Source organism: Malaclemys terrapin, chromosome 4, assembly GCF_027887155.1.
Source record: "Malaclemys terrapin pileata isolate rMalTer1 chromosome 4, rMalTer1.hap1, whole genome shotgun sequence".
Taxonomy (NCBI): Eukaryota; Metazoa; Chordata; order Testudines; family Emydidae; genus Malaclemys; species Malaclemys terrapin.
In genome coordinates this window covers 4,345,995-4,372,772 of record NC_071508.1, presented here as the reverse complement: position 1 = coordinate 4,372,772, position 26,778 = coordinate 4,345,995, and the positions used below count along the sequence as shown (strand labels likewise).

The window sequence follows — 26,778 nt, the reverse complement described above, 5'->3', positions numbered from 1 at the left end:
AAGAAGACAGAGCTTACAGGTAACAAATGGCAACAAAAACTATTAGAGGTATTGAATAGCTTCCATCTGAGGAGAGATTAATAAGACTGGTACTTTTCAGCTTGGAAAAGAGACGACTAAGGGGATACAATAGACGTCTATAAAAACATGACTGCTGAAGAGAAAGTAGATAAGGAAGTGTTATTTACTCCTTCTCATAACACAAGAACTAGGGATCATGAATTAATAGACAGCAGGTTTAAAACAAACAAAAGGAAATATTTCTTCACACAATGCACAGTCAACCCGTGGAACTCCTTGCCAGAGGATGTTGCGAAGGCCAAGACTATCACAGGTTTAAAAAAAGAACTAGATCAGTTCATGAAGGATAGGCCCATCAATGGCTATTAGCCAGGATGGACAGAGATGGTGTCCCTAGCCTCTGTTTGCCAGAAGCTGGGAATGGGCGACAGGGGATGGATCACTTGATGATTACCTGTTCTGTTCATTCCCTCTGGGGCACCTGGCATTGGCCACTGTCAGAAGACCAGATATTGGGCTAGATGGACCTTTGATCTGACCCATTATAGCCATTCTTATGTTCTCACACTGTTAAAATTTACTCCTTATTTACGGTCTGAATTTGTCTAGCTCCAACTTATAGCTATTGGATCCTGTTAGACATTGCTAGGCTGAAGAGCCATTATTAAATATTTGTTCCCTAAGTAGATACTTATAGACTGTAATGAAGTGGCCACTTAATTTTCTCTTTGTTAAGCTAAATATATTGATCAGTTTGAATCGATCAGTATTAGGCATGTTTTCTAATCAGTCTCATGGGAAGGTTCTCTCATGGATTGGTAACCGGTTAAAAGATAGGAAACGAAGGGTAGGAATAAATGGTCAGTTTTCAGAATGGAGAGAGGTAAATAGTGCTGTCCCCCAGGGATCTGTACTGGGCCCAGTCCTATTTAACATATTCATAAACAATCTGGAAAAAGGGGTAAACAGTGAGGTTGCAAAATTTGCAGATGATACAAAACTACTCAAGATAGTTAAGTCCCAGGCAGACTGCGAAGAGCTTCAAAAGGATCTCACAAAACTAGGTGACTGGGCAACAAAATAGCAGATGAAATTTAATGTTGATAAATGCAAAGTAATGCACATTGGAAAACATAATCCCAACTATACATATACAACGATGGGGTCTAGATTAGCTATTACCACTCAAGAAAGAGATCTTGGAGTCATTGTGGATAGTTCTCTGAAATCATCCACTCAATGTGCAGCGGCAGTAAAAAAACAAACAGAATGTTGGGAATCATCAAGAAAGGGATAGATAATAAGACAGAAAATATCATATTGCCTCTATATAAATCCATGGTACCTTGAATACTGTGTGCAGATGTGGTTGCCCCATCTAAAAAAAGATATTTTGGAATTGGAAAAGGTTCAGAAAAGGGCAACAAAAATGATTGGAGTATAGAACAGCTTCCGGATGAGGCGAGATTAATAAGACTGGGACTTTTCAGCTTGGAAAAGAGGCGACTAAGGGGGGATATGAGAGGTCTATAAAATCATGAGTGGCATAGAGAAAGTAAATAAGGAGGTGTTATTTACTCCTTCTCATAGTACAAGAACAATGGGCCACCAAATGAAATTAATAGGTAGCAAGTATAAACAAACACAAGAAAGCATTTTTTCATGCAACGCACAGTCAACCTCTGGAACTCCTTGCCAGAGGATGTTGTGAAGGCCAAGACTATAACGGGGTTCAAAAGGGAGCTAGATAGATTCATGAAGGATAGATCCATCAATGGCTATTAGCCAGGATGGGCAGGAATGGTGTCCCTAGCCTCTGTTTGCCAGAAGCTGGGAATGGGCGACAGGGGATGGATCACTTGATGATTACCTGTTCTGTTCATTCCCTCTGGGGCACCTGCCATTGGCCACTGTCGGAGGACAGGATACTGGGCTAGATGGACCTTTGGCCTGACCCAGTAGGGCTGTTTTTATGTTCTTATGTTCTCTGAACCCTCTCCAAGATAGCAACATCTTTCTTGAACTTTAGGCACCAGAACTGGACACCGCATTCCAACAGCAGTCGCACCGGTGCCAAACACAGAGGGACTAGAACCTCTTTACTCCTCCTTGAGATTCCTGTTTATGCATCTGTGACAAACCAGGGTACAATCCAGGCTAATGAGCAGCCGTGTCACCCCTGCCCTGCAGCCTTGGGTGCCTCACAAAGCCTTGGTGAAACAGCTCCCACCTGGACCGCTCACAAACAACCTAAGAACATACAGTTCACACCCTGAGTGTCTGTGTGTAACTGCAGCCTGCCAGCCACACCTGGGTTACATCAGGCTCTCACCAGCCGTGGTTATACAGCAGGGTGACCCCAACACACCCCCAGTGTTAGATTTCAACTTACTCATTGAATCCATGCCGAGACGTGGTGATCAGGCACGATTCTCCCCTGGGATCCTATTCGTGACATCAGATGTTAGAAGAAAAAAGCAGGTTGACCCAAAAGGCAGATTTGAGTATGAGCTTCTTTATTGCAGTACTTGTTCTCCTCGACCCAATTGTCGAGTAAGCACTGAATTAGTTACAGTACATTCTTTTTGTCTAAGTTAGTATGTACATGCCTACATCCGCTACAACACCCCCAAAACCCTTATTAAGTAATAATTCTGTTATCTATTGTGCACAGCATTACTCATATTACACAGACATTTTTACCTTGAAAATACATTTCTTTGCAACAATCTGTTGCCACAAATCTCCCTGGTCAGCAATTCTCAGGGGAGGGAGAAAGGGGCCATAAGCCAGGGTCCGTTTATATAGCTGGAAAAGGAAGGGACGGGGAAATACCTCTTTTACCTTCTTTACACAAAGGGCATTATTCGACTGCTACATTTCTCATGCAGCTGCATTCTTCTAAATTCTTACAAGCCCCGGGGAAAAAATGGCAACTTATTTATTAAACATAAAAACTACAGCCTACATGTGCCTTTGTCCCCTAAAGCCATGTCAGCATATTAGCAGCTTCCCATGTCTGTTAGTTAACCCTAACATAGCCCAACAAATGGAACTTCAATGTTCTCCATAAAAATTATAAAAATATCAAGAGAATTCTTCCAAGCCTAATTTGAATATCGACTGGCTCTAGTTGGCACTAGGACGTGTTTTGTTGGTGGGAGGGTGGCCAGTGACCAATTTTTCTGCATCTTGGAGGTGGCAACATAATGAGGTGGGGGTGAAGCAGCCCAGACGGAGGTGAAGCTGGCGGCGTTGACGCATGGGGGGCTATTGTTTGGGGGCATCGGAAGCAGGGGGGTTTCCAGCGGTTGTGCTCTGGGTCGGGCCAGGCCCCTCACCCTCCACACCATCCTCCGTCATCTGCTTGTACTGGCGCTTGAAGAAGCCAAGCTGGAAAGAGACAGAGGGGAGATGGTGAGAACCAGAAGGAGACAGGCTCATGGTGGTGGAGTGGGAGGGACGGGCTGTGGGAACCCACGAAGGAAAAACCGTTGTACCTCCACCACCAGCTGGGAGAGCCACAGGCCACGCCCCCAGGGTGATGGGCTGTGGAGGAGGGGTCCATTACCCAGGGGTGGCTCTAGCTTTTTTGCTGCCCCAAGCACGGCAGGCAGGCTGCCTTCGGCGGCATGCCTGCGGGTGGTCCCAGGTCCCATGGATTCGACGTACCCGCCTCCGAATTGCCACCAAATCAGCGGGACCAGTGGACCTCCCGCAGGCATGCCAACGAAGGCATTCTGACTGCCGCCCTCGCAGGGACCGTCAGGGCGCCCCCTATGACTTGCTGCCCCAGGCACGCGCTTGGAGCGCTGGTGCCTGGAGCCGCCGCTGCCATTACCCAGCCCCACTCACCTTGTAGAGGGCTGCGGTGATGAGAGCCAGCAGGACCAGGCCCCCCACGCTGCTCCCCACGATGATGGGCAGGTAATTATAGGCCTTGTAGCGCTCCACCACCGTCTGCACCTGGGGGAGAGGAGCTGTGAGATGGGGACCCAGGAGTCCTGGCACCATCACCCTCCCCTGCTCTAACACACCAGACCCCACTTTTTCCCAGAGCTGGGGCAGGACCCAGAGTTCTGGCTCCCAGCTCTAACCACTGGCCGATGCTCTCTCTATCCCGGGCGCAGTCACTCTGGTACCTGGCGCTGGACGAATCCCTCCTTCTGGGTGTATTTCTTCTCCTTGTATTCAATCCGGGCCTCACTCACCAGACTCACTTTCTGCTGCTGAGTCTAGAACAGAGAAATTCACTGTCCCTGACTGGAAACTACACAAACCAGCCTGGAGCGTCAGCCCAGAGGGACCCAGAGCAATTTACAGGCCATTCACACAGGGATCCCTTGCCTGGAACTGATATGCAGCCAGCTCTGGGGTGAGGCATGGGGGCAGTTCACATGGGAAGCATCTCTCGCCTGGTGCTGGGAGGCAGAGGCATCTCTCGTACCTGGGAGACCCACTGGAAGCCGATCCCTCCTTTTATCATGAACTCCAGCGGCTGCTGCATTTCCAGGGAGGCGATTTTGCACCGGATCTTCTTACAGGTGGCCACGGAGCAGTCCTGGGGGTGGAAGGATATCGCCGGGTGAGGCAGGGGGTGTGCAGGGGCTCAGCATGGCCATGAGGGTCTGTGTCTGTCTATAGCAGGAGTCCCTTCCCCAGCCCAGCCCCCCACTCACTGTCTGTGTTAGTGGAGGGGAAGGGGCTGCTGGGATCCACACCAGCCTGTACTCACCAGCAGGGGGCGCTCGCTCATTTGTGTCACAAAGTTCTTTGAACCGGACATTTCAGCCTCACTGATGCACTGAGCCAGCTGGGGCTGGAGAGGGAGAGAGACACGGTATTAACGGGAGCGGGAAGGGGGTACGGGGCCTTTCCCCTCTAGGGGGCACCGGATACAATCCAGCACCAGGGCAGGGGACAGGCTGGCTGTGGGGGAGGTCGGGGGAGGGTGTCGGGGGAACATGTGGCGTATCCCCCCCAGGCAGCCTGTCCCAGCAGAGGGCGCTGTAGGGCAGAGCAGGTGTCACTGGGCCCATCTCACACACACACACAGGGAGAGGCAGGTACCTTGGAGGGGACGACCTCAGAGGCGTCCCACACCCGGACCCCGCTCAGCTCCACGGGGAACTGGAACGTGACTGAGATGGGGACGCTTCGCTGCCGCAGGTTCTTGACCTGAAAGAAACAGACTCGCCATAGGGCACTGCAGGAAGAGAACCCAGGAGCTCTGATCCCCAGATCCCGCTCTGACCCTCAGACCCACTTCCCTGCCAGAGCTGGGGATAGAACCCAGGAGTCCTGGCTCCCTGCCCATCCCCACCCCTCCGTGCTCTAACCCACTAGATCCCATTCAGGCAGTTCTGCCTCTGGGGAGGGGCTCTGGTGATGTACACATGGGGATCCCTCGCCTGGTGTTGGGTGGCGCTAGGGTTGCCAGGCTTCTGTTTTTTCGCTTAAATGCCTGGTCGAAAAGAGACCCTGGTAGTTTGGCAATGCAGCAGGGGACCAGGGCTAAGGCAGGCTCCCTGCCTGCCCTAGCTCCGTGCGGCTCCTGGAAGCGGCCGCCAGATCCCTATAGCCCCTAGACACATGGATGGCCAGGGAGGCTCCATGCACTGCCTCCGCCCCAAGGTCCGCCTTCACAGCTCCCATTGGCTGGGAACAGTGACCAATGGGAGCTCCGGGGGTGGCACCTGTAGGCACGATGGCTGCACATGGAGTCTCCCTGGCTGCCCATTCATCTAGGAGCTGCAGAGAGCTGGTGGCCGCTTTTGAGAGCGCCGTTGGGATCCTGAACCCCTCTACACAACCCACCCCTCTGCCCCAGCCCTGAGCCCCCTCCGGTATCCCAAACACCTCATCCCCAGCTCTACCCCAGATCCTGCACCCCCCAGCCAGAGCCCTCATCCCCTCCCACACCTCAACCCCCTGCCTCAGCCCAGTGAAAGAGAGTGAGGGTGGGGGAGAGCGAGTGATGGAGGGAAAGGGGATGGGATGAGTAGGGGCGGGGCCTCAGGGCAGGGCAGGGGTGTTCAGTTTTGTGCAAGTAGAAATTGGCAATCCTAGGGGGCTCTCGTACCTGGGAGACCCATTGGAAGCTGCTCTGAGACCCCTCCTTGTCCCTTCTCCTCCCCCACACTATGTGCCACCGGCCTCACCTCGTACCGATGTGTCACTGGCACGCTTGTCCCTGCCTCCTCAGTGGAGAAGGTGACGTACTTGGTCGACTCCTCATGGCTGGGGGAGGAAAAGGATGGAAGGAAGGAGAGAGATGAGAGTGTGATGGATGGGGCTGGAGAGTGGTGGTGGGTGGGGGCACTGTGGTGCAGGGAGCGGGGATGGGGCCCAGTAGGGGACGCTCTCCCCTCTGTCTCCACACTGACCTACCTGGTGAGGATGATGAAGATGCCGTACTTGACTGGCAGGTGAATCATGCGCTCGGTGATGGGGCCGCCATTGTCACTGGGGGGAGGGGAGGGCAAAGGAGAGAGATGTAAGGGGACGCAGGCAGATAACTGTGCAGATAACCACAGGCCACAGCCCTGCTCCATGCACGGCCCCCTCCCACTGCCCCCACCCCAGTGGTGGATTAGCCAATGGGGCACATGCCCAGGGGCCCCAGCCAATTGGGGGCCCCCGGAAAAATGGGAGCCCCTGCGTCCTGACCTGCTCTGCCTGCCTGGCTCTCCCTGCACCCTCACCTGCCGGCGGTGGCCATGATCTGCAGCCTGTCCCCCAGGTCGGCCTCAGGGGAGACGTCGAAGGTGGCGATGAAGACGGCCTGGAAAACACAGGTGCGGTGAGAGTCAGGGTCTGCGGAACTGCCAGAGACTGCGGGGGTGGGGCAGACACAGGGGATCAGGGGGACTGTTGTATGAACTTAGATGGAATAAATGGGTCCAGGGAGGCAAAGGTGTTAACACGACCCTGTCCCTGTCCACAGACAGCGCTCATCCGGTTTGGGATCCAGAGACCTCAACCCACTCTGTGCCATGGCAACACCCCATTAGCCATCCTTTTACGGACCCCAAAGGGGTGAGGGAACAGCCCCTCCCCTCTCTCCCCCAGTGAGGCCTGATTTCCAGCCCCGCAAGTCTGGCCTTTGGTTTGCAGCCCCGGAGTGACCTCAGGGCTCTGTTTGCACTGACTCGCCAGGCTCCCCGGGGCGCTTTCCCCAGCACATCTCTTGTCATGGGCTGGGCTGACCCCAGGGAACTGCCCCTCTCTGCTCCCAGCTGGGCTCACACTAGGGTTACCAACTTTCTCATTCCACAAAAACCGAACACCCTTGCGCCGCACCAGCTCCGAGGCCCCTCCCCTACCCCACCCCTTCTCTGAGGCTCCGCCCCCACTCACTCCATCCCCCCTCCCTCAGTGACTCGCTCTCCCCCACCCTCACTCTGTTTCACTGGGCTGGGGCAGGGGGTTGGGTGAGGATACAAGCTGGGGATGTGGGCTCTGGGGTGGGGCCAGAAAAGAGGAGTTTGGGGTGTGGGAGAGGGCTCAGGGCTGGGGCATGGTCTTGAGTTGTGGGAGGATGTCCAAGGCCCATCCCTACCTCAGCTCCACTCCAGAAGATGGGATGGTTGATGTGGCAGGTGCTGTTCCTTTGAGTCTGTTCCTCGGAGCTCATGGCCGAGCTGCACTTAATGGCCATGGCCCTCCTGTTGGACTGAGCACAGGGGCCAGCCAGTGAGAGACGCAGCCCACAGCACCCCTGCCAAGCCCCCACATCCGTTCACCACAGCTTAGCACCCTGGCGAGCACCCTGCCTGCTCCCTGCAACTCAGCACCCCTGACGAGTCCCACACCTACTCCCTGAAGCCCAGCGCCCCCACCAAGCCCTCTGCCCGCTCTCTAAAGATCAGCACCCCTCACGAGCCCCCAGCCCACTCCGTGTAGCAGAGCACCTCCTGCTTAGCTCCCTGTACACTCCCTGCAGCATGGCACCCCCTGCAGAGCCTGCCCCTCATTCCTGGTGTACGTTGGGGTACCTGGAGCAGCAGGACCCGGCGGTAGGACAGCGCGGCCGGGTAGAAGAACTGCACAGTGGTGCTGTAGGAATTCTCCCCAAGGTTCTGGATGGAGACGGTGGTGTTGAGTTCAGGGGTGACCCCCACCACCAGGGTGCTCAAGCTAAGGGGGGAGAAAGGGGTGAGTTTCCTCAAGGCAGCTCCCTGGCCGCTCTGTGAACTTCTTCTAGCAGTGCCCAGCCGGGGAGCCCAGCACTGTGAGCTTCCAGGGGTGCATCTTCCTCACAGCAGTGCACCCTGTGACCCTACACTCCATATTCTTTATAAAGATAATGTTGTGATATGAATATGGCATAACTAAGTTGTATTTTATGCAAGATGGGTCATGTGCAGTATCATTGGAAAGGTGATGATTTACTGCACGTGATTGCCCTATTTGTATGCATGTATCATTTCTGTATCTGAAGTTAGGAATATTGACTATGTAACAATTACAAGTGGGTTTGCACCTGGGGAATGCCCACCAGCGAAAATGCAATCAGTCTGGCTGGTTAGTCAATGGGTCATTAGGGAGAATGTTACCGAAATATCGGGTTCACCTAGCTGAGAGCTAATAACAGCCAGACAGGGATAAGGAAGAGTTGCTTTATTTTGCAGAAGAAAGGAGAGCTTTGCACCTTGGTACAAAGACTTTGTTTTACACATATTTTACAGATTTTTTACACACATTTAGACAAAGGCCCTTGCCGTGTTAACACTTGATTGGTGGTTGTCAGACCCGTGCTTTTGCTATCTGGTTAATGAAAACCGGCTTGGGACCAGCTTCAACTACCTTAAGGCCTTGAAAGGGAAGACAGTTGAAAAGTTCAGGCTACTGTGTACTTGAGGTGTTTGCTTCCCCCTGATGGCCGCTGGCTGACATAACGGCTGCTAGCTGTTAAGGGGGGGTCACTAGTAACTTTCACAAGAACAATAGGACTTTGAAGATGCTAATCTCCCACCTTCCTGGAAAGTCTTCTTGAGGATTTATGGCTGCTTTGACACTGCAGGGTCATGTGATCATGTCTCCTGGTACTGGACTCCATCTTGGTCTGCTAGTTTTTTTCCACAAATAGGGCAGGGGGATCAAACAGAGAAACAAAGGATTCCCACCACATGTAAGTCCTATATAAGGCAGGGAAGTGAGTTAATCAGGGCCGGATCTCCACTGAATCCTCGCTCAAGATGACTGCTGAAAATATCTAAGACTGATTTGAGAAAGAAAGGACTGGACCCAGGCTAGGAGGTGTCTGGCCTGTGAAAGGAATATCTGGGGTTCTAAACTGCAAGCAAGAGCGGTTTGTCTACAAGAAACTCTGCAACCTGCTTAAAACAACGTTTAGGGTAAGAAATTACTACTTGTAGCCAGTTTCTTTCGTGTATTAAGCTTAGTCTGCATGTCTGTTTATTTGCTCAGTAATCTGCTTTGATCTGTTTGCTATCCCTTATAATCACTTAAAATCTATCTTTTGTAGTTATTAAACTTGTGTTTGTTTTTTCTAAACCAGTTTGTGCAATTCATAACTGGGGGGCAAAAAGCTGTGCATATCATCCTCCCCATTGAGGGAGGGGAGGATTTTCATGAGCTTCGGCTGTACAGATTTCTGTGCAGTGCAAGACAATACCATTTTGGGTTTACACTTCTGAGGTTGTGTACTTGAGTGCTGGGCTATTCCTGAGCTGGGTCTTCCCATGCAGAGCTGATTTCAGTGTCTGTGTCTTTCTGCAGCTGGGTGTGTCCCTACCTGGGTGTGTGCTGGAGGAGGCTTGAGGACCTGGCCCAGCAGAACAGTGTAAGGGAGCCCAGGCTGGTGGAACCGGTGGGCTCAGTGGTACCCCAGTACATCAGGGGAAAGCCCGGAGCGGGGGGGGCAACCCTTCACACACCCCCACCCAGGATCCATCAGAACTGGAAATCTGACAAGATCTCCAGCTGGATGTTGAAGATCCGAGGTGTGATCAAGCCTGACGCGTCCCACCATGGTAGGTGTTTTGGGGGCAGGATTCAGTCACTTACCCAGAGAAATTGAAGGAGATTTCTAACTGGTCATCACAGCGGCCATCCATGCCACAGTCCTTCTGAAACGGGAGCTGGGGGAGACACAGGAGAGCAGGATCAGAGTGGGTGGGGAGGGGGCTGCAGCACCACCTGCCGAAGCGCCACTGCAGGGACCCAGGGACCCTCCTGTTACCCCAGCACCTGCCAGTCCCTTGCACAGGGGGACAGCTAAGCCTATCATCAGTCCCCCCCCCCACCCCCAGACAAACTCTTCCTCCTCACCCTCTGCCCAGCAGCGGTTTCACACTTATAGTGGTGCCATGGCTGGAGGACTGGCTGGCTCAGGGGGATGGGGACCAGGACATGGTGTCTGTCCCCTCTAGGGGACCCTGGCCAAAATAAGTATTGAAAATTGTCCAGCAAAAATCATTTTTTTTAGCCAAAATATTTTGTGTTTTGGACAGAAATTTTGGGAGCTTTGAGGAGAGGTTGGAGTGTTCCCAGGGAGAATAGATGCCAAGGCAAACTTAGCATCCATCTTTGTTGCCCTCTAGTGGCTGCACTGAGTACAGGGGTTTAGGAGGCTGCTGCTGCCTCTTAATTTTCCAGACTCTTGTTTTCAAACCCCGCGGTCACTGGTTCGATCCCTGCAGCAGACCCACTGCGGGGCCTGGCTCTGGCACCTTACCGAGCCTGCAGACACCGGCGCAGAGTCCTCGCTCAGGATGGGTCTGAGGCGTCTGGCAGCAGTGATGGGCTCCCCCGTCAGGGTGTAGGTGAGACGCAGGGTGATGGGGGTCACGGTGTCCTCTGGGCAGAGCTGGGGAAACAGAGAGACACTTCGGTCCCCTGACGGAAAAGGGGAACTGGGGGTTGTGTGGGACCCAGAGAGAGATTTGTTCTCTGGGTGATTTGGGAGCAAGGGGCAGACACAGTGGGAGGGGAAAGAGCCAGGACCCCCCACCACACACTCACAGGTAACGTTATCCGATACGTCTCACATCTCTTCTCGATGCCGAGCCGCAGCTCCCTGCTCAGGACGGGGCCGGTGGAGTCGAAGGCGGCTCGGATCTTCGTCCGCCCGGGGTCCAGGGCCAGGCTGTACTGGATGATGCTGGAGATCCTGTCGCCTACGGGGGAGGGGAAACGAGGGACAGAGAGACACTGAGACGGGGAACCTCAAGGGGAAATGGGACACGGGGCCTTTCCCCTCTTGGGGGCGCTGGTTCCGATCGATCCCTGGGGCAGGGGACTGGCTCAGGGGGGAGGCGAGCCAGTGGTGGGTTTGGTCTGACCTAGGCTGTCCATGGTGCTCTTAGTGACGGTGAAGCAGACCTCTGCCCTGCTGGCCTCTGTGTTGAGCTGCTCTTGCCCCTGGCAGTCGAAGGCCGAGGTGGGGATCGTGGGGGGCTGGAAGCTGATGGAGACCCCGACTCTGAGCACCGGCCGGGACCTGCCATGCGGGGAACAGAACCATCACCCAGCTGCTCTCTGCAATGGGGCCAGGCCCCCTCCCTCCCCAGAGCCTCCCACCCAGCCTGGATGTGCTCACAGCACCCCAGGGAGATTGGTTATGGACACGCAGCTCTGCTAGAGGAGATGCTGCGGGGCAGAGAAGGGAGCAGCAGAGTGGTCATTGTGCCATTCTCCAGCAGGGGGCAGCAGTCACACTCAAACAGTATACTATGGTCCTGTCTACACTATCATGTTTTTTTTCTACAAAAGGCAGCTTTTGTCCACAAAACAGTGGAGGTTTACACAGTAGAATGCGACTTTTTGCGATAAAACTCCTGTTTTGCCAACAACATAAAACCACCTCGACGAGAGTCATGGTGCTTTTTGCGGCAAAGTTTTGTTGACAAAGTGCCAGTTTAAAGACTGTGTTTGGTTATGTCGCTATAATTTGCCTCCCGGAGGTTTCCCACAATGCCCTTCCTGATAGGGTGACCTGGTATCCAGTTTTTGACTGGAACAACTGGTGGAAAAGGGACCCTGGCGGCTCCGGTCAGCACTGCCGACTGGCCGTTATAGTCCAGTCGGCAGTACTGCGGCTCTAAGGCGGGCCAGTCCCTACCTGTCCTAGGTAGGGGCCACGGGGCTCTGCGCAGTGCCCCTGCCCGGAGCACCAGCTCCAGCATTGCTGAGGGGGCAGTGCCTGCGGGCGAGAGCGGCATGGGGAGCCTGCTAGCCCCGCTCACCTAGGAACCAGACCTGCTTCTTGTTTCCGAGCAGGAGCTGCCTAATGTAAGTCCACGCCCCAGCCCCTGGCCCCCCCCAACCCGGAGCCACCGCTTGTACCCCAAACCCCTCATCAACAGCTCAACCCCAGAGCTAGCAAACTCAGCCCAGAGCCCTCATCCCCTCCTGTACGCCAACCCTCTGCCTCAACCCACAGACCCCTCCCTCACTCCTAATCCCTCAACCCAACCCCCCAGCCTGGAGCCCCCTCCTGCACCCCAAACCTCTCATCCCCAGCCCCACCTCAGAGCCCATACCTGAGCCACAGCCCTCACCCCTTAACCCCCTCACACAGCCCAACTCCCTGCCCCAGCCCGGAGCCCCCTTCTGCATCCTGAACCCCTCATTTCTGGCCCCACCCTGGAGCCCGCACTCTCAGTTAGAGCCCTCACCCCCTCCCGCACCCCAACCCCTGCCCCATCCCAGTGAAAGTCAGTGAGGGTGGAGGAGAGTGAGACACTGAGGGAGGGGGAATGTAGTGATGGGTGGTGGGGCTGCGGGGAAGGGGCAGGTGTTTGGTTCTGTGCGACTAGAAAGTTGGGAACCCTACGTCCTGACTGCTCTAATCAGCAGTTCGAACCCTGCTGCTCTGCGGCCACGTAAACAAGCATCCACCCTCCTTCTTTAAAGGCCCAGGAATTTTTTAAGTTCCACTTCCTGTTTGCTCAGTGTGGAGAGCTCACATGGCATCTCCCCAGCTGACCATGGCAGTTCCACGTGGCAAACACTCTCCCACTTGGACCACTGTGGAGCTGTAGGATTTGCTGAGTATATTGTGAGAGGAGACTGTCCAGTCCTAGCTCCGCTACAGCCATAGGAACTTCAAGACCTAGGGGCACATTTCTCATGACTTCTGTGAGAAGGGCTACAAATCTGGATATGGTGCAGTGCAGAGCGAAGATAAAGGAGCTGAGGCAGGTGTACCAGAAGGCAAGAGAGGCAAACCCTCACTCCGGTGTTGCGCCCAAGAGCTGCTGCTTCTACAAGGAGTTGGAAACCATCCTCGGTGATGACTCCACCTCCACTGCTAAGAGCCCCATGGACACATTGGTGGGGTGGGAGAAAACGGAAAGTGGACCTAACCCTGAGGACAAAGTCGTGGATGAGGAGGTCAAGTTGCAGGACATTGTGGACCCCACGTCAGGGTCCGGTACCACGGTGAGTCAGGAGCTCTTTTCCACTCTGGAGGGCTGTAGACAGTCCAGGCAGTCCGTCTCTGGTGAGTACGATGCAGGAGAGGAAACCCCTGGTAAGTGATCCTTTTGAGCAGATACTGCTCGATTACCTGGAGGACAGCTGTCCTTTGCTCTGAATACTGTCGTAGTGGGCGAACGAAGAGTTAGAAATGTGCAAGACTTGCTGTGTTTCTGTGTGCTGCGCATTTCTCTGTGCAGCTAAGCAGTGCAGCAGAACAGGGTGTTGATGCACACCCTGATTTCATGGGAATCCTCCAGAGAGATCTCTAGCAAACTACCCTGGAGGTACTTGCCAATCCTCTGCCAAAGGTTCCCTGGCAGAGCTGCTTTGTTTCTTCTCCATTGTAGGAAACTTTCCCACACCACTTGGCAATCACTTGTGCAGGGACCAAAGAGGCACACAGGTGAGCAGCATAGGGACCGGGTCTGAACCTGGACGCATGCAGTAGATGCGCCCTTGCTTACCCTCAGGAGTGAGAGATCAGCTTCAGTGACCCCGCCTGTGGAAAATGGTGGCAGAACTTACAGTATTGTCCCCAGTCACCTTCACTGATCCTCTGAAAGCATCATCAACACCCTTTGCCCCATTTCAAATGTCCACCCCACCCCCACCTAGGCCATACTCAACATCTTTAGGGTGTTCACTGAGATGTGTGCTTGCCAAGGGACATTGAGAAAGTGATTGGTATGTTACAAAAGGTGTATTTTACTGTAATGATTCAATGCTGTACGTGAACTAACAATCATGCTCCTGTGCATTGTTTCTTGTGCATCTGCAGCTGTGGCATTCAGGGGACCCCACTACACACTGGCAAAGCACCTACGCCGGATAAGGAAGCAACGAAAGTGGGGCAAGGAGGACATGTTGAGAGAGGTGTTCCAATTCTCTGAGTCAGAAAAAAAAAGAATGCATGGTGCTGAGAGAAATGGGAAGACGGGACAGAAAGGGGCGTGAGAAGCATATTGTAAAGGCCCATGGGAGGATGATAAAAGTGATGGAGGAGCAAACAGAGATGTTGAAGTCCCTAATCACACTCCAGGCAGAACAGATGCATGCTCACCCCACTGCCCCCCCCCCCACAGCCGATACAAAACTGCTTTCCATGCCCTTCCCAAACTCCTCCCAAACATTCCTTGCAACTTCCCGGAATGTCTCGGGATCCAATTCACTCTAATCCTTCAGACAGCTTCCAAATTGATAGCTGGACTTATGCACAGTTATGAGAGACTCCACTTCCCTGCACTCTTATCTCCCCTCCCACCAAGCCTTTTGTGTATGTTAACTGGTGTTTAATAAAAACAAACTCTCTGAAAGATAACCAAACTTTATTTGTATCCTACATGCATGGGCGGCGGGTATCAAAGGCTGGGGAAGGCTGAGTCTCCCCAAGCAGCCCTGCATGGCCCTGCCCACGCTTCACCCCCAGGTCCCCTCTTGCTTCCTGCCGCACTCTGCTGTGGCTCTTCCCCCTTGGCCGGGGCCCCAGTCTGGGGCTGGGGCTAATGGGGGCCGGCCTGCAGCCAGGGACGCCAGGAAGCTGGAGCCAGGCTTGCTGGAGCCAGGAAGCTGGAGCCAGTGCTTAGGGTTTGGGGGCTGCGCTGCATGCCTGGAGCTCGAGGGCTTGGGGGGGGGGGGGCATTGCCTACCTGGCACTCCGGGTCTGGGGGGGGCACTGCCCACCCTCCCAGCTCTGTAAGGATTGGGGAGCATGCTGCCTGCCCGGCACTCCAAGCCTGGGGGGTGCTCCACCCCGGCGTTCCAAGGCTGGAGGCAGTCAGATGGCCCAGGGCTTGGGGGGGGGCTCTGGGTTCTGGCGGGGAAGGGGGGGATAGGAGGGGTAGGCACAGGAGCAGAAGGAGCAGGCTGGGCCAGGGGCTAGCGTCCCCGAGCCTGCGGTTCAATGACCGCTCATGCCTACACATAGTGATTGTTGCTGCTAGTAACATATACATGAATTCTAATCATTTGCTTACTACAAATCCGTCAGGAATCACAAGTGCAAGGCCAAATAAGATAACTGAGTTACATGAAGCATGGCATATTGCCGTATAAAAATATACATTACTGGTTTGCAATCTCAAAATCTTGCCTTAAAGGCTCCCTGATTCAAATTGCCCCCCATTGTGCCCCTCTAATAGTATCAGGCTGCTCAAAATCAGCAGCCAGGTTGTCTGCTTCAGCACTCCACCCCAGGGGAAACTTTTCACCCTTACCCTCACGAAGATTATGGAGTGTGCAGCAGTCAGCTATGACTATTGAAATCTTTTTCTGACTTAGATCTAACCTGCCATAAAGGCATCGCCAGCGCGCTTTTAATCTGCCAACACACATTCCAGGGTCATTCTGCACCTGCTCAGCCTATAGTTGAAGCGCTCCTTGCTGCTGTCTAGGTTTCCCGTGTCAGGCTTCATGAGCCACGGTTGTAATGGGTAGGCAGGGTCTCCCAGGATCACTATGGGCATTTCAAAATTCCCCATTGGAATCTTCTGGTGTGGAAAGAAAGTCCCTGCTTGCAGCTTTCTGTACAGGCCAGTGTTCTTCAAGATGTGTGCGTCATGCACCTTCCTGGACCACCCTGTCCTGATGTCAGTGAAATGCCTGCAGTGATCAACAAGTGCCTGCAATACCATGGAGAAGTACCCTTTTCTATTGATATACTCCATCGCAAGATGGTCCAGGGCCAAAATTGGAATATGTGCCCTGCTGCATTTTGCGAATCCCACGTTCACAAAGCCATCCACTATTTCACGCGCATTGCCAAGAATGACGGTCCTTCGTAGCAGGATGCGATTAATGACCCTGCACATTTGTGTTAAAACAGCACCCATGGTCAACTTCCTGACTCCAAACTGATTCGTGACTGACTGGTAGCAGTGTGGAGTCACCAGTTTCCACACAATAATCGCCATGCGCTTCTCCACTGAGAGGGCTGTTCTCATTTTGGTGTCCTTTCACCGCAGTGCTCGGGCGAGTTCTGCACACAGTTCCAGGAAGGGGCTTTCTGCATCTGAAAGTTCTGCAGCCACTGATCATCATCCCAGACCTGTACAATGATGTGATCCCACCACTCAGTGCTTGTTTCCTGAGCCCAAAAGCAATGGTCCACCGTGTTCAGCTGCTCCATGAATGCCAAAAGTAATGTGGTATTGTTTCTTTCCATTGCACACAGCAGGTCAGGCAATTCTGATTCCTGTTCAGTTTGGGAGCTCATGATATACTGGATGATGAGCCATGATGTGTTCATAACAGTGACCATAACAGTAGAGAGTATTGCGGGATCCATCCTTTCACACAGAGATAGTGGGTGCAGAGTAAACAGGTGGTGTTAAAAATGCTACTAAAAGTAATCGGAAGACCATGGAATGTTGGGACAGGAGATAATGTATCATGGAACATTGAGCTAGCACCCAGGAGGGGCTGTGGCGAGATGCACACTGGGATAGGTACCCACACAGTGCACTACTCTCACTGTTAATGCTACAGCACCAAGTGTGGATGAGCTCTGCCGACAGAAGGAGGGTAATGTGAACATGCAATAGCGAAGAAATTATAGCGTCTCTTGATCGCTGACAAAACTTCTATTAAAAAAAGCTCTGTAGTGTAGACAAGGCCTGAGACTGTCATGTGGAGCAGTGCAACGACAGAGTAACTCACCTCAGCAGCAGGACCTGCCCTTGTGCTCCTACCGCAATATCTGGGAGTCCGTCCCCCGTCAGGTCTGTCCCGCCACTGACGGCCTGGCCAAAGTAGTGCAGCCTGCTGGGAAACAGTGACCCCTCAATGCGCTGTGGGGCAGAGAGAGCAATAAGGAGAGGCGAAGGGGTGGCTGTACTGTATAATAGGCACTAGGGGGCAGTGGAGGGTGAGGGATGGGAAAGGGGCGGCTGTACTGTATAATGGGCACTAGGGGGCAGCGGAGTGTGAAGGATGGGAAAGGGGCGGCTGTACTGTATAATGGGCACTAGGGGGCAGCGGAGGGTGAGGGATGGGAAGGGGCGGCTGTACTGTATAATTGGCACTGGGGGCAGCGGAGGGTGAGGGATGGGGAAAGGGGCGGCTGTACTGTATGATGGGCACTAGGGGGCAGTGGAGGATGAGGGATGGGGAAGGGGCGGCTGTACTGTATAATGGGCACTAGGGGGCAGCGGAGGGTGAGGGATGGGAAAGGGGCAGCTGTACTGTATGATGGGCACTAGGGGCCAGCGGAGGGTGAGGGATGGGGAAGGGGCAGCTGTAGTGTATGATGGGCACTAGGGGCCAGCGGAGGGTGAGGGATGGGAAAGGGGCGGCTGTACTGTATAACGGGCACTGGGGGCAGCGGAGGGTGAGGGATGGTGAAGGGGCGGCTGTACTGTATGATGGGCACTAGGGGGCAGTGGAGGATGAGGGATGGGGAAGGGGCGGCTGTACTGTATAATGGGCACTAGGAGGCAGCGGAGGGTGAAGGATGGGGAAGGGGCGGCTGTACTGTATAATGGGCACTGAGGGCAGCGGAGAGTGAGAGATGGGAAGGAGGTGGCTGCACTGTATAATGGGCACTAGGGGGCAGCGGAGGGTGAGGGATGGGGAAGGGGCAGCTGTACTGTATAACGGGCACTGGGGGCAGCGGAGGGTGAGGGATGGGGAAGGGGCGGCTGTACTGTATAATGGGCACTGGGGCAGCGGAGGGTGAGGAATGGGGAAGGGGCGGCTGTACTGTATAATGGGCACTAGGGGGCAGTGGAGGGTGAGGGGTGGGGAAGGGGTGGCTGTACTGTATAATGGGCACTAGGGGGCAGCGGAGGATGAGGGATGGGAAGGAGGCGGCTGTACTGTATAATGGGCACTAGGGGGCAGTGGAGGGTGAGGGATGGGAAAGGGGAGGCTGTACCGTATAACGGGAACTAGGGGGCAGCGGAGGGTGAGGGATGGGGAAGGGGAGGCTGTACTGTATAATGGGCACTAGGGGGCAGCGGAGGGTGAGGGATGGGAAGGGGCGGCTGTACTGTATAATTGGCACTGGGGGCAGCGGAGGGTGAGGGATGGGGAAAGGGGCGGCTGTACTGTATGATGGGCACTAGGGGGCAGTGGAGGATGAGGGATGGGGAAGGGGCGGCTGTACTGTATAATGGGCACTAGGGGGCAGCGGAGGGTGAGGGATGGGAAAGGGGACGCTGTACTGTATGATGGGCACTAGGGGCCAGCGGAGGGTGAGGGATGGGGAAGGGGCAGCTGTACTGTATGATGGGCACTAGGGGCCAGCGGAGGGTGAGGGATGGGAAAGGGGCGGCTGTACTGTATAACGGGCACTGGGGGCAGCGGAGGGTGAGGGATGGTGAAGGGGCGGCTGTACTGTATGATGGGCACTAGGGGGCAGTGGAGGATGAGGGATGGGGAAGGGGCGGCTGTACTGTATAATGGGCACTAGGAGGCAGCGGAGGGTGAAGGATGGGGAAGGGGCGGCTGTACTGTATAATGGGCACTGAGGGCAGCGGAGAGTGAGAGATGGGAAGGAGGTGGCTGCACTGTATAATGGGCACTAGGGGGCAGCGGAGGGTGAGGGATGGGAAAGGGGTGGCTGTACTGTATAACGGGCACTAGGGGGCAGTGGAGTGTGAAGGATGGGAAAGGGGCGGCTGTACTGTATAACGGGCACTGGGGGCAGCGGAGGGTGAGGGAAGGGGAAGGGGAGGCTGTACTGTATAACGGGCACTGGGGGCAGCGGAGGGTGAGGGATGGGGAAGGGGCAGCTGTACTGTATAACGGGCACTGGGGGCAGCGGAGGGTGAGGGATGGGGAAGGGGCGGGTGTACTGTATAATGGGCACTGGGGGCAGCGGAGGGTGAGGGATGGGGAAGGGGCGGCTGTACTGTATAATGGGCACTGGGGCAGCGGAGGGTGAGGAATGGGGAAGGGGCGGCTGTACTGTATAATGGGCACTAGGGGGCAGTGGAGGGTGAGGGGTGGGGAAGGGGTGGCTGTACTGTATAATGGGCACTAGGGGGCAGCGGAGGATGAGGGATGGGAAGGAGGCGGCTGTACTGTATAATGGGCACTAGGGGGCAGTGGAGGGTGAGGGATGGGAAAGGGGAGGCTGTACCGTATAACGGGAACTAGGGGGCAGCGGAGGGTGAGGGATGGGGAAGGGGAGGCTGTACTGTATAATGGGCACTAGGGGGCAGCGGAGGGTGTGGGGTGGGAAAGGGGCGGCTGTACTGTATAATGGGCACTAGGGGCAGCAGAGGGTGAGGGATGGGAAAGGGGCGGCTGTACTGTATAACGGGCACTAGGGGGCAGCGGAGGGTGAGGGATGGGAAAGGGGCGGCTGTACTGTATAATGGGCACTAGGGGGCACCGGAGGATGAGGGATGGGGAAGGGGCGGCTGTACCGTATAATGGGAACTAGGGAGCAGCGGAGGGTGAGGGATGGGGAAGGGGCGGCTGTACTGTATAATGGACACTAGGGGGCAGCGGAGGGTGAGGGGTGGGGAAGGGGCGGCTGTACTGTATAATGGGCACTAGGGGGCAGCGGAGGATGAGGGATGGGATGGAGGCGGCTGTACTGTATAATGGGCACTAGGGGGCAGCGGAGGATGAGGGATGGGATGGAGGCAGCTGTACTGTATAATGGACACTAGGGGGCAGCGGAGGGTGAGGGGTGGGGAAGGGGCGGCTGTACTGTATAATGGGCACTAGGGGGCAGCGGAGGATGAGGGATGGGATGGAGGCGGCTGTACTGTATAATGGGCACTAGGGGGCAGCGGAGGATGAGGCATGGGAAAGGGGCGGCTGTACTGTATAATGGGCACTAGGGGGCACCGGAGGATGAGGGATGGGAAGGAGGCGGCTGTACTGTATAATGGGCACTAGGGGGCAGTGGAGGGTGAGGGATGGGAAAGCAGCAGCTATGGGCTAATAGGTACTAGGGGGCTTTGGGGCCCCATTATGTCTCTTCGGGGCTCTGTGGTGACCCCTCCCCGCAGGAGCTGGGCTCACCTGTCTGTAATGGGAACTGAGGCCTCCCTTTTCCCCATGGAAGATGTACAAGGCCCCATGATTGCTGTTCTCCAGGGGGGCCCCAATGGCCACGTCTGTCCGTCCGTCCCCACTAATGTCCCCGATTTCGGACATGCTGGCCCCAAAGCGCCCGAACGCCTGCCCCGTCTGCCCCTGCAGTGTCTTACTGCAGATCAGCGTCGCTCCCTGGAGGCCCCATCCAAAGAGACACATGGGGAAAGGATTAGCACTGACTTCCAGCAGAGAGTGCCCCCTGCTGCGACCCCCTTTTCCCTCTCTCTGCAGCACAGAACCCCTTGGTGCCACTCTGGGGCATTGGGGCCAGCAAGGAAGAGTGTCCCCTCATGATCCCCCAACCCTACTCCCTGGAGCACTGCGCCAGCTACTGCCATGCTAATAGTCCCAGCATCACAATCCCATGGCAGTGCAGGCAAAGAAGAACCCCCCAGGCCATCCATCTTCCCCCTGGCTCCATCCTCTTTCTTACCGGACAGTTAATCAGGCAGATATAGACCCGTCCTCCATTCAGAGGTGTATAGTACATGGGGGCTCCAATCAGAAGCAGGTCTGTGTTCCCATCTCTGTCGAGGTCCACAGCGCACAGTGTACCCCCGAAATAAGAGCCAATCTGGAGAGGCAGATAAGTCACCCCTTCAATTTAGTCACTTCCTCCTTCTTCTCGCACTGGGACTCTTCTCACTCTATGGGGATAAGGATTCAGTCCCATCCTTAATCTCACCCTCCCGCTGCACAGCACGTGGCGCTATCACTGTAAGTGTTCTTGAACATTTAGGCAGTTAGATCTTGGAGAGATGCTGAATACTAATTGTGGTGCAGTTCTTTTTAGAGGTTGTGCTAGCACGAGTAAAGTTTATTCACTGACTGAGCCACTGTTATAAGCTCTGTTCAGCTGGAATGTATAGGCAGTTAGATCTTGGAGAAATTCACTTTGTTACTGTAGAGTGATCCTTTCCAGACACTGTTAATATCACTAGTAATGTTATGTTCCTTGCCCAAGTCTCTCTAGCCCAGACACACAAAGGTACACAAATGTGCCTAATCCCCAGATTTAGGTGCCACTGTGATCCACAAAACCTCTGCATGGCTGCTGCGGACCCCATAGGTGCCTAATCTGACTTGGTGCCTAAATTTTTGCAGTAGAATTTCCTTATGTTGCTGCCTCAAGGGCAGGGCATGTGCACTGCTGTCTTACTCTAAGCAGCCAGTTGCCCATTTCACACCACACCCCAGCATGATCCACAAACTGGGGGAAGACAGGTGCTCCTCCACCTGCAGGGCACCATCTAGTATGTGTGGTCAGAGGAGAACTTGAACAGGGATCTCCTATTTCTAAGGTCAGTGCCTTAACCCCTCAGCTGTGGGCTCCCTCAGTCACTCCTGTTAAAGTTGTTCCACTTTAATTGACTAATTAAATATCAGTTGGGCTGCAGAATGTGTGCAAATCACAACCAGCCTACAGCCCATCAGTCAGGGCACTCCCTGAGAGATGGCGGAGCCCTGGTTAAAGCCTTTTTCCTCATCAGGCAAAGCAGGGACTCAAACAAGGTTTTGTCCATGTCCTAGGTGAGGATTCGAACCCCAGGCTATAAGGGATGCTCTCCCTTGTCTCCTCTGGCTGGTTTGTGAAGATCTTGGTGGCTCTAAGCATGTCTACTGGATGAGGCCCGACATGTGGGCTAGGTGGAAGAGCACCTATCTTCCCCTGCTTCATGGATCACTGGCAGGGGTAGGTGCCTCCCTGCAGCATCACAACGCCTAAGTCCCTTGGTGGATCTGGGACTCTGTCTGTATCAGCCTCATGAGTTCTGTCTAGACTATAAGTGAGGGCAACAGAAGTGGGATGTGGGAGAGATGCAGAATGTCAGCTGCGGTGCAATTCCCTAAACCAGGCAAATGTATGCCCTGACTGAGGCTTTGACTGAATCCGTCCTGAAGGTGGAGCCAAACACAAATATTACACGATGTCAAAATCTTACAGGCTTCCTCCAGCCGCCTCTCTCTCACACCCACACTCCATATTACCAGTAATGCTCCCCATACCTGTTCTCCCAACACCTCCGATCTGGGTGTCCATTCCCCGCCCTTGGTATCGCGGCTGAACAGGACGACTTTGCCGGCGTGTTGGTAGCGAGGGGCCCCGACCACGTAGCTGCTCTGCCCATTGGCTGTGATGACCTGAGACGAATAACCTCAAAGGAAGAGAGGGACATGGGGAGGTGAGATGGGAAAGAGCCATACAACAGTGCTGCACAGAACTTTCCCAGAACTGAGATGCAGCCACCTCTGGGGTGGGGTGTGGGGGCTGTTTAAATAGGTAAGGGAAGCTTGGTGGGTTTGTTCTTACCGAGGTAAGCATCATTCATGTCAGTGGAGGTTTGGGATACATTGATGAAGCTCGGCTTCCCGCTGCTCCCGTACAGATATATCCCACCAGACCAGTCATAGGCTCCCACTGCTCCCAGCACAGGCCCGTCCTAAACCGACACACACGGCAAAGGGGACTGAATTCAGGAAACAGACAGCACAGAAAGGCCAGAACGTGCAGCACAGACCTCCCTGCAACGTGCTGGGACACTGGGGTTGGTGCTGATGGCCAGGGGAGTGAGCACCCCCTACTGGGCCCCTACTGGCCCTCGCTGCACATAGAGCCCCCCTAGTGCCTGCCCTGAGTGGGAGGGGAGGGTGCCCCCTTCACAGCTCCCGCAGCACTCTGGGCTAGTAAAGGGTTGTCTCCCCTGCAAGTACTAAGCCAACCAGCTCCTTCTTAGCTTGAAAGTGCTGTCAGGGCCCCAACGCACAGCAGTGTGGGACATGCCCTGGGGCCAGGCATCACTCACAGGGGACAGCAGGGAGCTGAATCCTTCCTGAGACATCTCCAGCTGGAAGGAGCTGCCGCTCTGGGACTGGGTGCCTGGGGGCAGAGACAGACAGACAGACATGGGAGAGACCATCATAGACAGTAAAAGGCCCCGTGTCCCATTCCCTGAGCCAGCCCTTCTCCCCACCTCGAGGCTGGATTGGATCCAGCACCCCCTAGAGAAATGGCCCCGTATCCCATTCCTCAACCCCTTGAGCCAGCCAGTCCCCTGCCCGGGGGCCCCCGGATGAGAAAAGCATCAGGGGCATTTATGGAGGTAGATTAATGGATACATGTTAGATGGGGAAAGAGAGAATATTTGGGACCTATTTGAGCTCTGGATTCCCAGCTGCTCCCCGTCCCATCTCAGCTCTGAAAACCCATTTCTAGAGCCCCAGGGCCAGTGCGTCCCCTCCCCCGGCTCTGGTACCTTCAATGGCGAAGATCTTCTCCTGCAGCTGGTTCTGGATGCCCTGGAGGGCGTCAAAACTGTCCACCCGGAAGACGTGCTCGTTGCTGGGCTGAGAGGCGATCTCCTGGAGCTCCTGTTGGGCAGCAGCGCTGGAGAAGGCCTGGCCGACCTTCACAGAGTAGAGGGAGGTACAGGAGAGACCAGGGCATTGGCATCAGTCACAGCCGAGAGCCCTGGACCAACACCCACCTGCCCCGAGCCCTGCTGGGCTCTAGAGAGATATGACTCAAGGTGAGTGGGGCCGAGAGGGCCGCTGGAGCCTGGAGTTATGGAGCCTGACTCATTTCAGCACTGAGTTGTGTTGGTTGTATCAGCAGTGGGGCATAGGGGGCTTCTTGCCATGGGGATTGTCAGCACTCTGGGGCCCTGAATGACTCAATCTCCAGGGCGTAGTGAGGGGTGAGTGCTGCACTGTCTCTGGGGGACGCCTCAGGGCCAGGGGTGAAGGGCTGGGATCACTGCGCTGGTCTGGGTGGGTTGTGTGCCATCAAATCAGCGGTGGAGTCAGACAACTCCTGGTTGCTGGGCCCAAAGTAAGCAGCAGACAAAGGTCGAACAAGGTCCAATGGCTGGAAGCGGAATTTAGACGCATTCAATTTGGAAAGAAGGTGTCAGGTTTAACCATGAGGGGAATTAACCATTGGAGCAGCTCATCACGGGCTGTGGTGGATTCTGCATCCCTGCCAATTTTTATCTCAAGACTGGCTGGTTTTCTAAGAGATCGGCTCTGATTCCAACAGGGATTATTTGGGGCAGTTCTCTGGCCTGTGCTACATGGGAACTCAGACTAGATGATTGCAAAACTCCCTTTTGGCCTGAGAATCTATGACTCTAAACCCGAGTTTGTTGATGTAAGGCTTACATCGACCTAACTCTGTAAGCGGCCTCGCTTAAATGTAGCTCCCACCCATGTAACGTGTCCACCACACCAACTTCATAACTCCACTTCTGCCAGAGCCAGTGTGCTTAGCTGAATGGAGACAGGTTGGTGCAGTACCCGTATAGGCACTGCGTTGCTTATATCGCCTGGGGGCGCCGGCTGTCAGTGCCCCACCATGCCCCACACTGACAGTTAAGTCAGTACACGCGCTCCTGGTGAGGACGCACATCGCTGACAGGAGGAGGAGAGTGTGGACATGAAAAAATGATTCTTCACACAGCACACAGTCACCTGTGGAACTCCTTGCCTGAGGAGGTTGTGAAGGTTAGGACTATAACAGGGTTTAAAAGAGAAGTGGATAAATTCATGGAGGTTAAGTCCATTAATGGCGATTAGCCAGGATGGGTAAGGAATGGTGTCCCTAGCCTCTGTTTGTCAGAGGGTGGAGATGGATGGCAGGAGAGAGATCACTTGATCATTACCTGGTAGGTTCACTCCCTCTGAGGCACCTGGCATTGGCCACTGTCAGAAGACATGATACTGGGCTGGATGGACCTTTGGTCTGACCCAGTATGGCCGTTCTTATGTTCTTATGTTCTTAATTACTGTGGTGACTGTGTGACAACGTAACTTAAGTTGACTTAAGTGTGTCATGTAAACTTGCCCTTTGTATTGCTGCTGATGCCCATTTCAATCTCTTTGGCTCAGCAGTTTAAGGGAGATAAATGTCAAGTGACTGACACCAGTTTGGGGAGGATCAGAGCTGTTTGAGTCCCAGGGCTGCGCAAAAAAGACTTTATAAGAACGGGTGACTTTGCTTTAACGGGGGGGGGAGGGGGCGGGGGGAGGCTGTATCTCAGAAATCCCTTGTTCAAATGATCCCAAATTCAGACCACTAATCCTAACCTGCATCCCCACGAGGAATACCAAAATTCATGGCAACCTGAGTCAGCACATGGACCGTAGGGCAGTCAGAAAACCCAACCTTTTACTAGAAAGTACCGCTCAACCTGAACCACAGAGGAGCTCCAGCTCTCCTATAATGTCACACGTTGACCCAGTTACAACCCTGGGTCAGTTCTTCTCCCTTATGTGATGGGAACCCCCTCGCCATCCCCTGTCCTTGGACACGGGCTCAGATCCATACTAGTTCTCCGCACAGCCGCAGCTCACCCCGATGGCGTAGCGGATGATCCCAGCTCTCTCAGCCTCGGGGACGGCGTCTGAATAAGAAAGTGGGTCATTGTATTTCTCCCCATCTGTGATCACAATGAGAACCTTGGTGGCCTCATCCCGAGCTCCTCTCCCAGAGGTGAACAGCTCCCGCCTGGAAAAGGGGGGTGGGGAAGGCATGGGAGGGTTATTGATAAGTAACAACACCTAGCACTCGTCCACTGCTTTGGCATTGCCGATCTCAAGTCCTTTACAAAAGAGGCCACTGTCATTGCCTCCATTTAACCAATGGAGAAACTGAGGCACACGGCGAGGCTGTGACTTGCTTAAAGTCACACCGCAACAGAAGTTCAGAGCTGGCAATAGACCCCTGGAGTTCTTGCTCCCAGCATCTCCCTCCCCGCTCTAACCTACTAGTGCCCACCCACCTCCCAGAGTGGGGACAGAGCCCAGTAGTCCTGATGCCCAGCTCCCCTGCTCTAACCACTAGTCCCCAGTCCCTTCCCACAGCTGGGGATAGAACCCAGGCAGGGCCGGTGCTACCATTAAGGCAAACTAGGCGATTGCCTAGGGCACCAAGATTTGGGGGTGCCAAAAAGCGGTGCCTCCAATTCTTTTTAACAGCATTCCTACGCCCCATCCCCGAGCGTGCGGTCGCCGCTCCACTTCTCCCCTACCAGGCTTGAAGCGCCAATCAGCAGTTTGGCGCCGCAAGCTTGGGAAGGGAGAGAATTAGAGCGGGGGCGGCGTGCTTGGGGAGGAGGCAGAGCAGAGGTGAGCTGGGGTGGGGAGCTGCCGCACGGCTCCCCGGGGGGGGAGTTGCCACGGGGGGGGGGCTCAGGGTGGAGGGGGGTGTGGGGAGCTGCCGCAGAGCTGGGGGGGGGCGCAAGATGGAAGTTTTGCCTAGGG

At 54.7% G+C, this 26,778-nt stretch overlaps 1 protein-coding gene across 1 annotated transcript in view; it reads right to left on the bottom strand.

Annotated features, from left to right (window-relative positions):
• Positions 1-2,549: 2,549 nt before the first annotated feature.
• LOC128836848 (integrin alpha-D-like) overlaps positions 2,550-26,778 on the bottom strand; it is a 31,843-nt gene continuing 7,614 nt past the window's right edge. The window contains exons 8-30 of the mRNA XM_054027513.1: positions 25,870-26,023; positions 23,775-23,925; positions 23,325-23,398; positions 22,832-22,961; positions 22,528-22,676; positions 20,954-21,094; positions 20,446-20,652; positions 17,125-17,255; positions 11,331-11,488; positions 11,011-11,165; positions 10,724-10,855; positions 10,054-10,127; positions 8,019-8,160; positions 7,583-7,696; positions 6,726-6,805; positions 6,412-6,486; positions 6,183-6,261; positions 5,092-5,199; positions 4,757-4,840; positions 4,469-4,582; positions 4,164-4,256; positions 3,877-3,987; positions 2,550-3,414 (exon numbers count right to left, since the gene is read on the bottom strand). Of these exons, the coding sequence (XP_053883488.1) occupies positions 3,292-3,414; positions 3,877-3,987; positions 4,164-4,256; positions 4,469-4,582; positions 4,757-4,840; positions 5,092-5,199; positions 6,183-6,261; positions 6,412-6,486; positions 6,726-6,805; positions 7,583-7,696; positions 8,019-8,160; positions 10,054-10,127; positions 10,724-10,855; positions 11,011-11,165; positions 11,331-11,488; positions 17,125-17,255; positions 20,446-20,652; positions 20,954-21,094; positions 22,528-22,676; positions 22,832-22,961; positions 23,325-23,398; positions 23,775-23,925; positions 25,870-26,023 (2,779 nt within the window). The 3' untranslated portion in view covers positions 2,550-3,291. The remainder of the gene's footprint in view (positions 3,415-3,876; positions 3,988-4,163; positions 4,257-4,468; positions 4,583-4,756; positions 4,841-5,091; positions 5,200-6,182; positions 6,262-6,411; positions 6,487-6,725; positions 6,806-7,582; positions 7,697-8,018; positions 8,161-10,053; positions 10,128-10,723; positions 10,856-11,010; positions 11,166-11,330; positions 11,489-17,124; positions 17,256-20,445; positions 20,653-20,953; positions 21,095-22,527; positions 22,677-22,831; positions 22,962-23,324; positions 23,399-23,774; positions 23,926-25,869; positions 26,024-26,778) is intronic.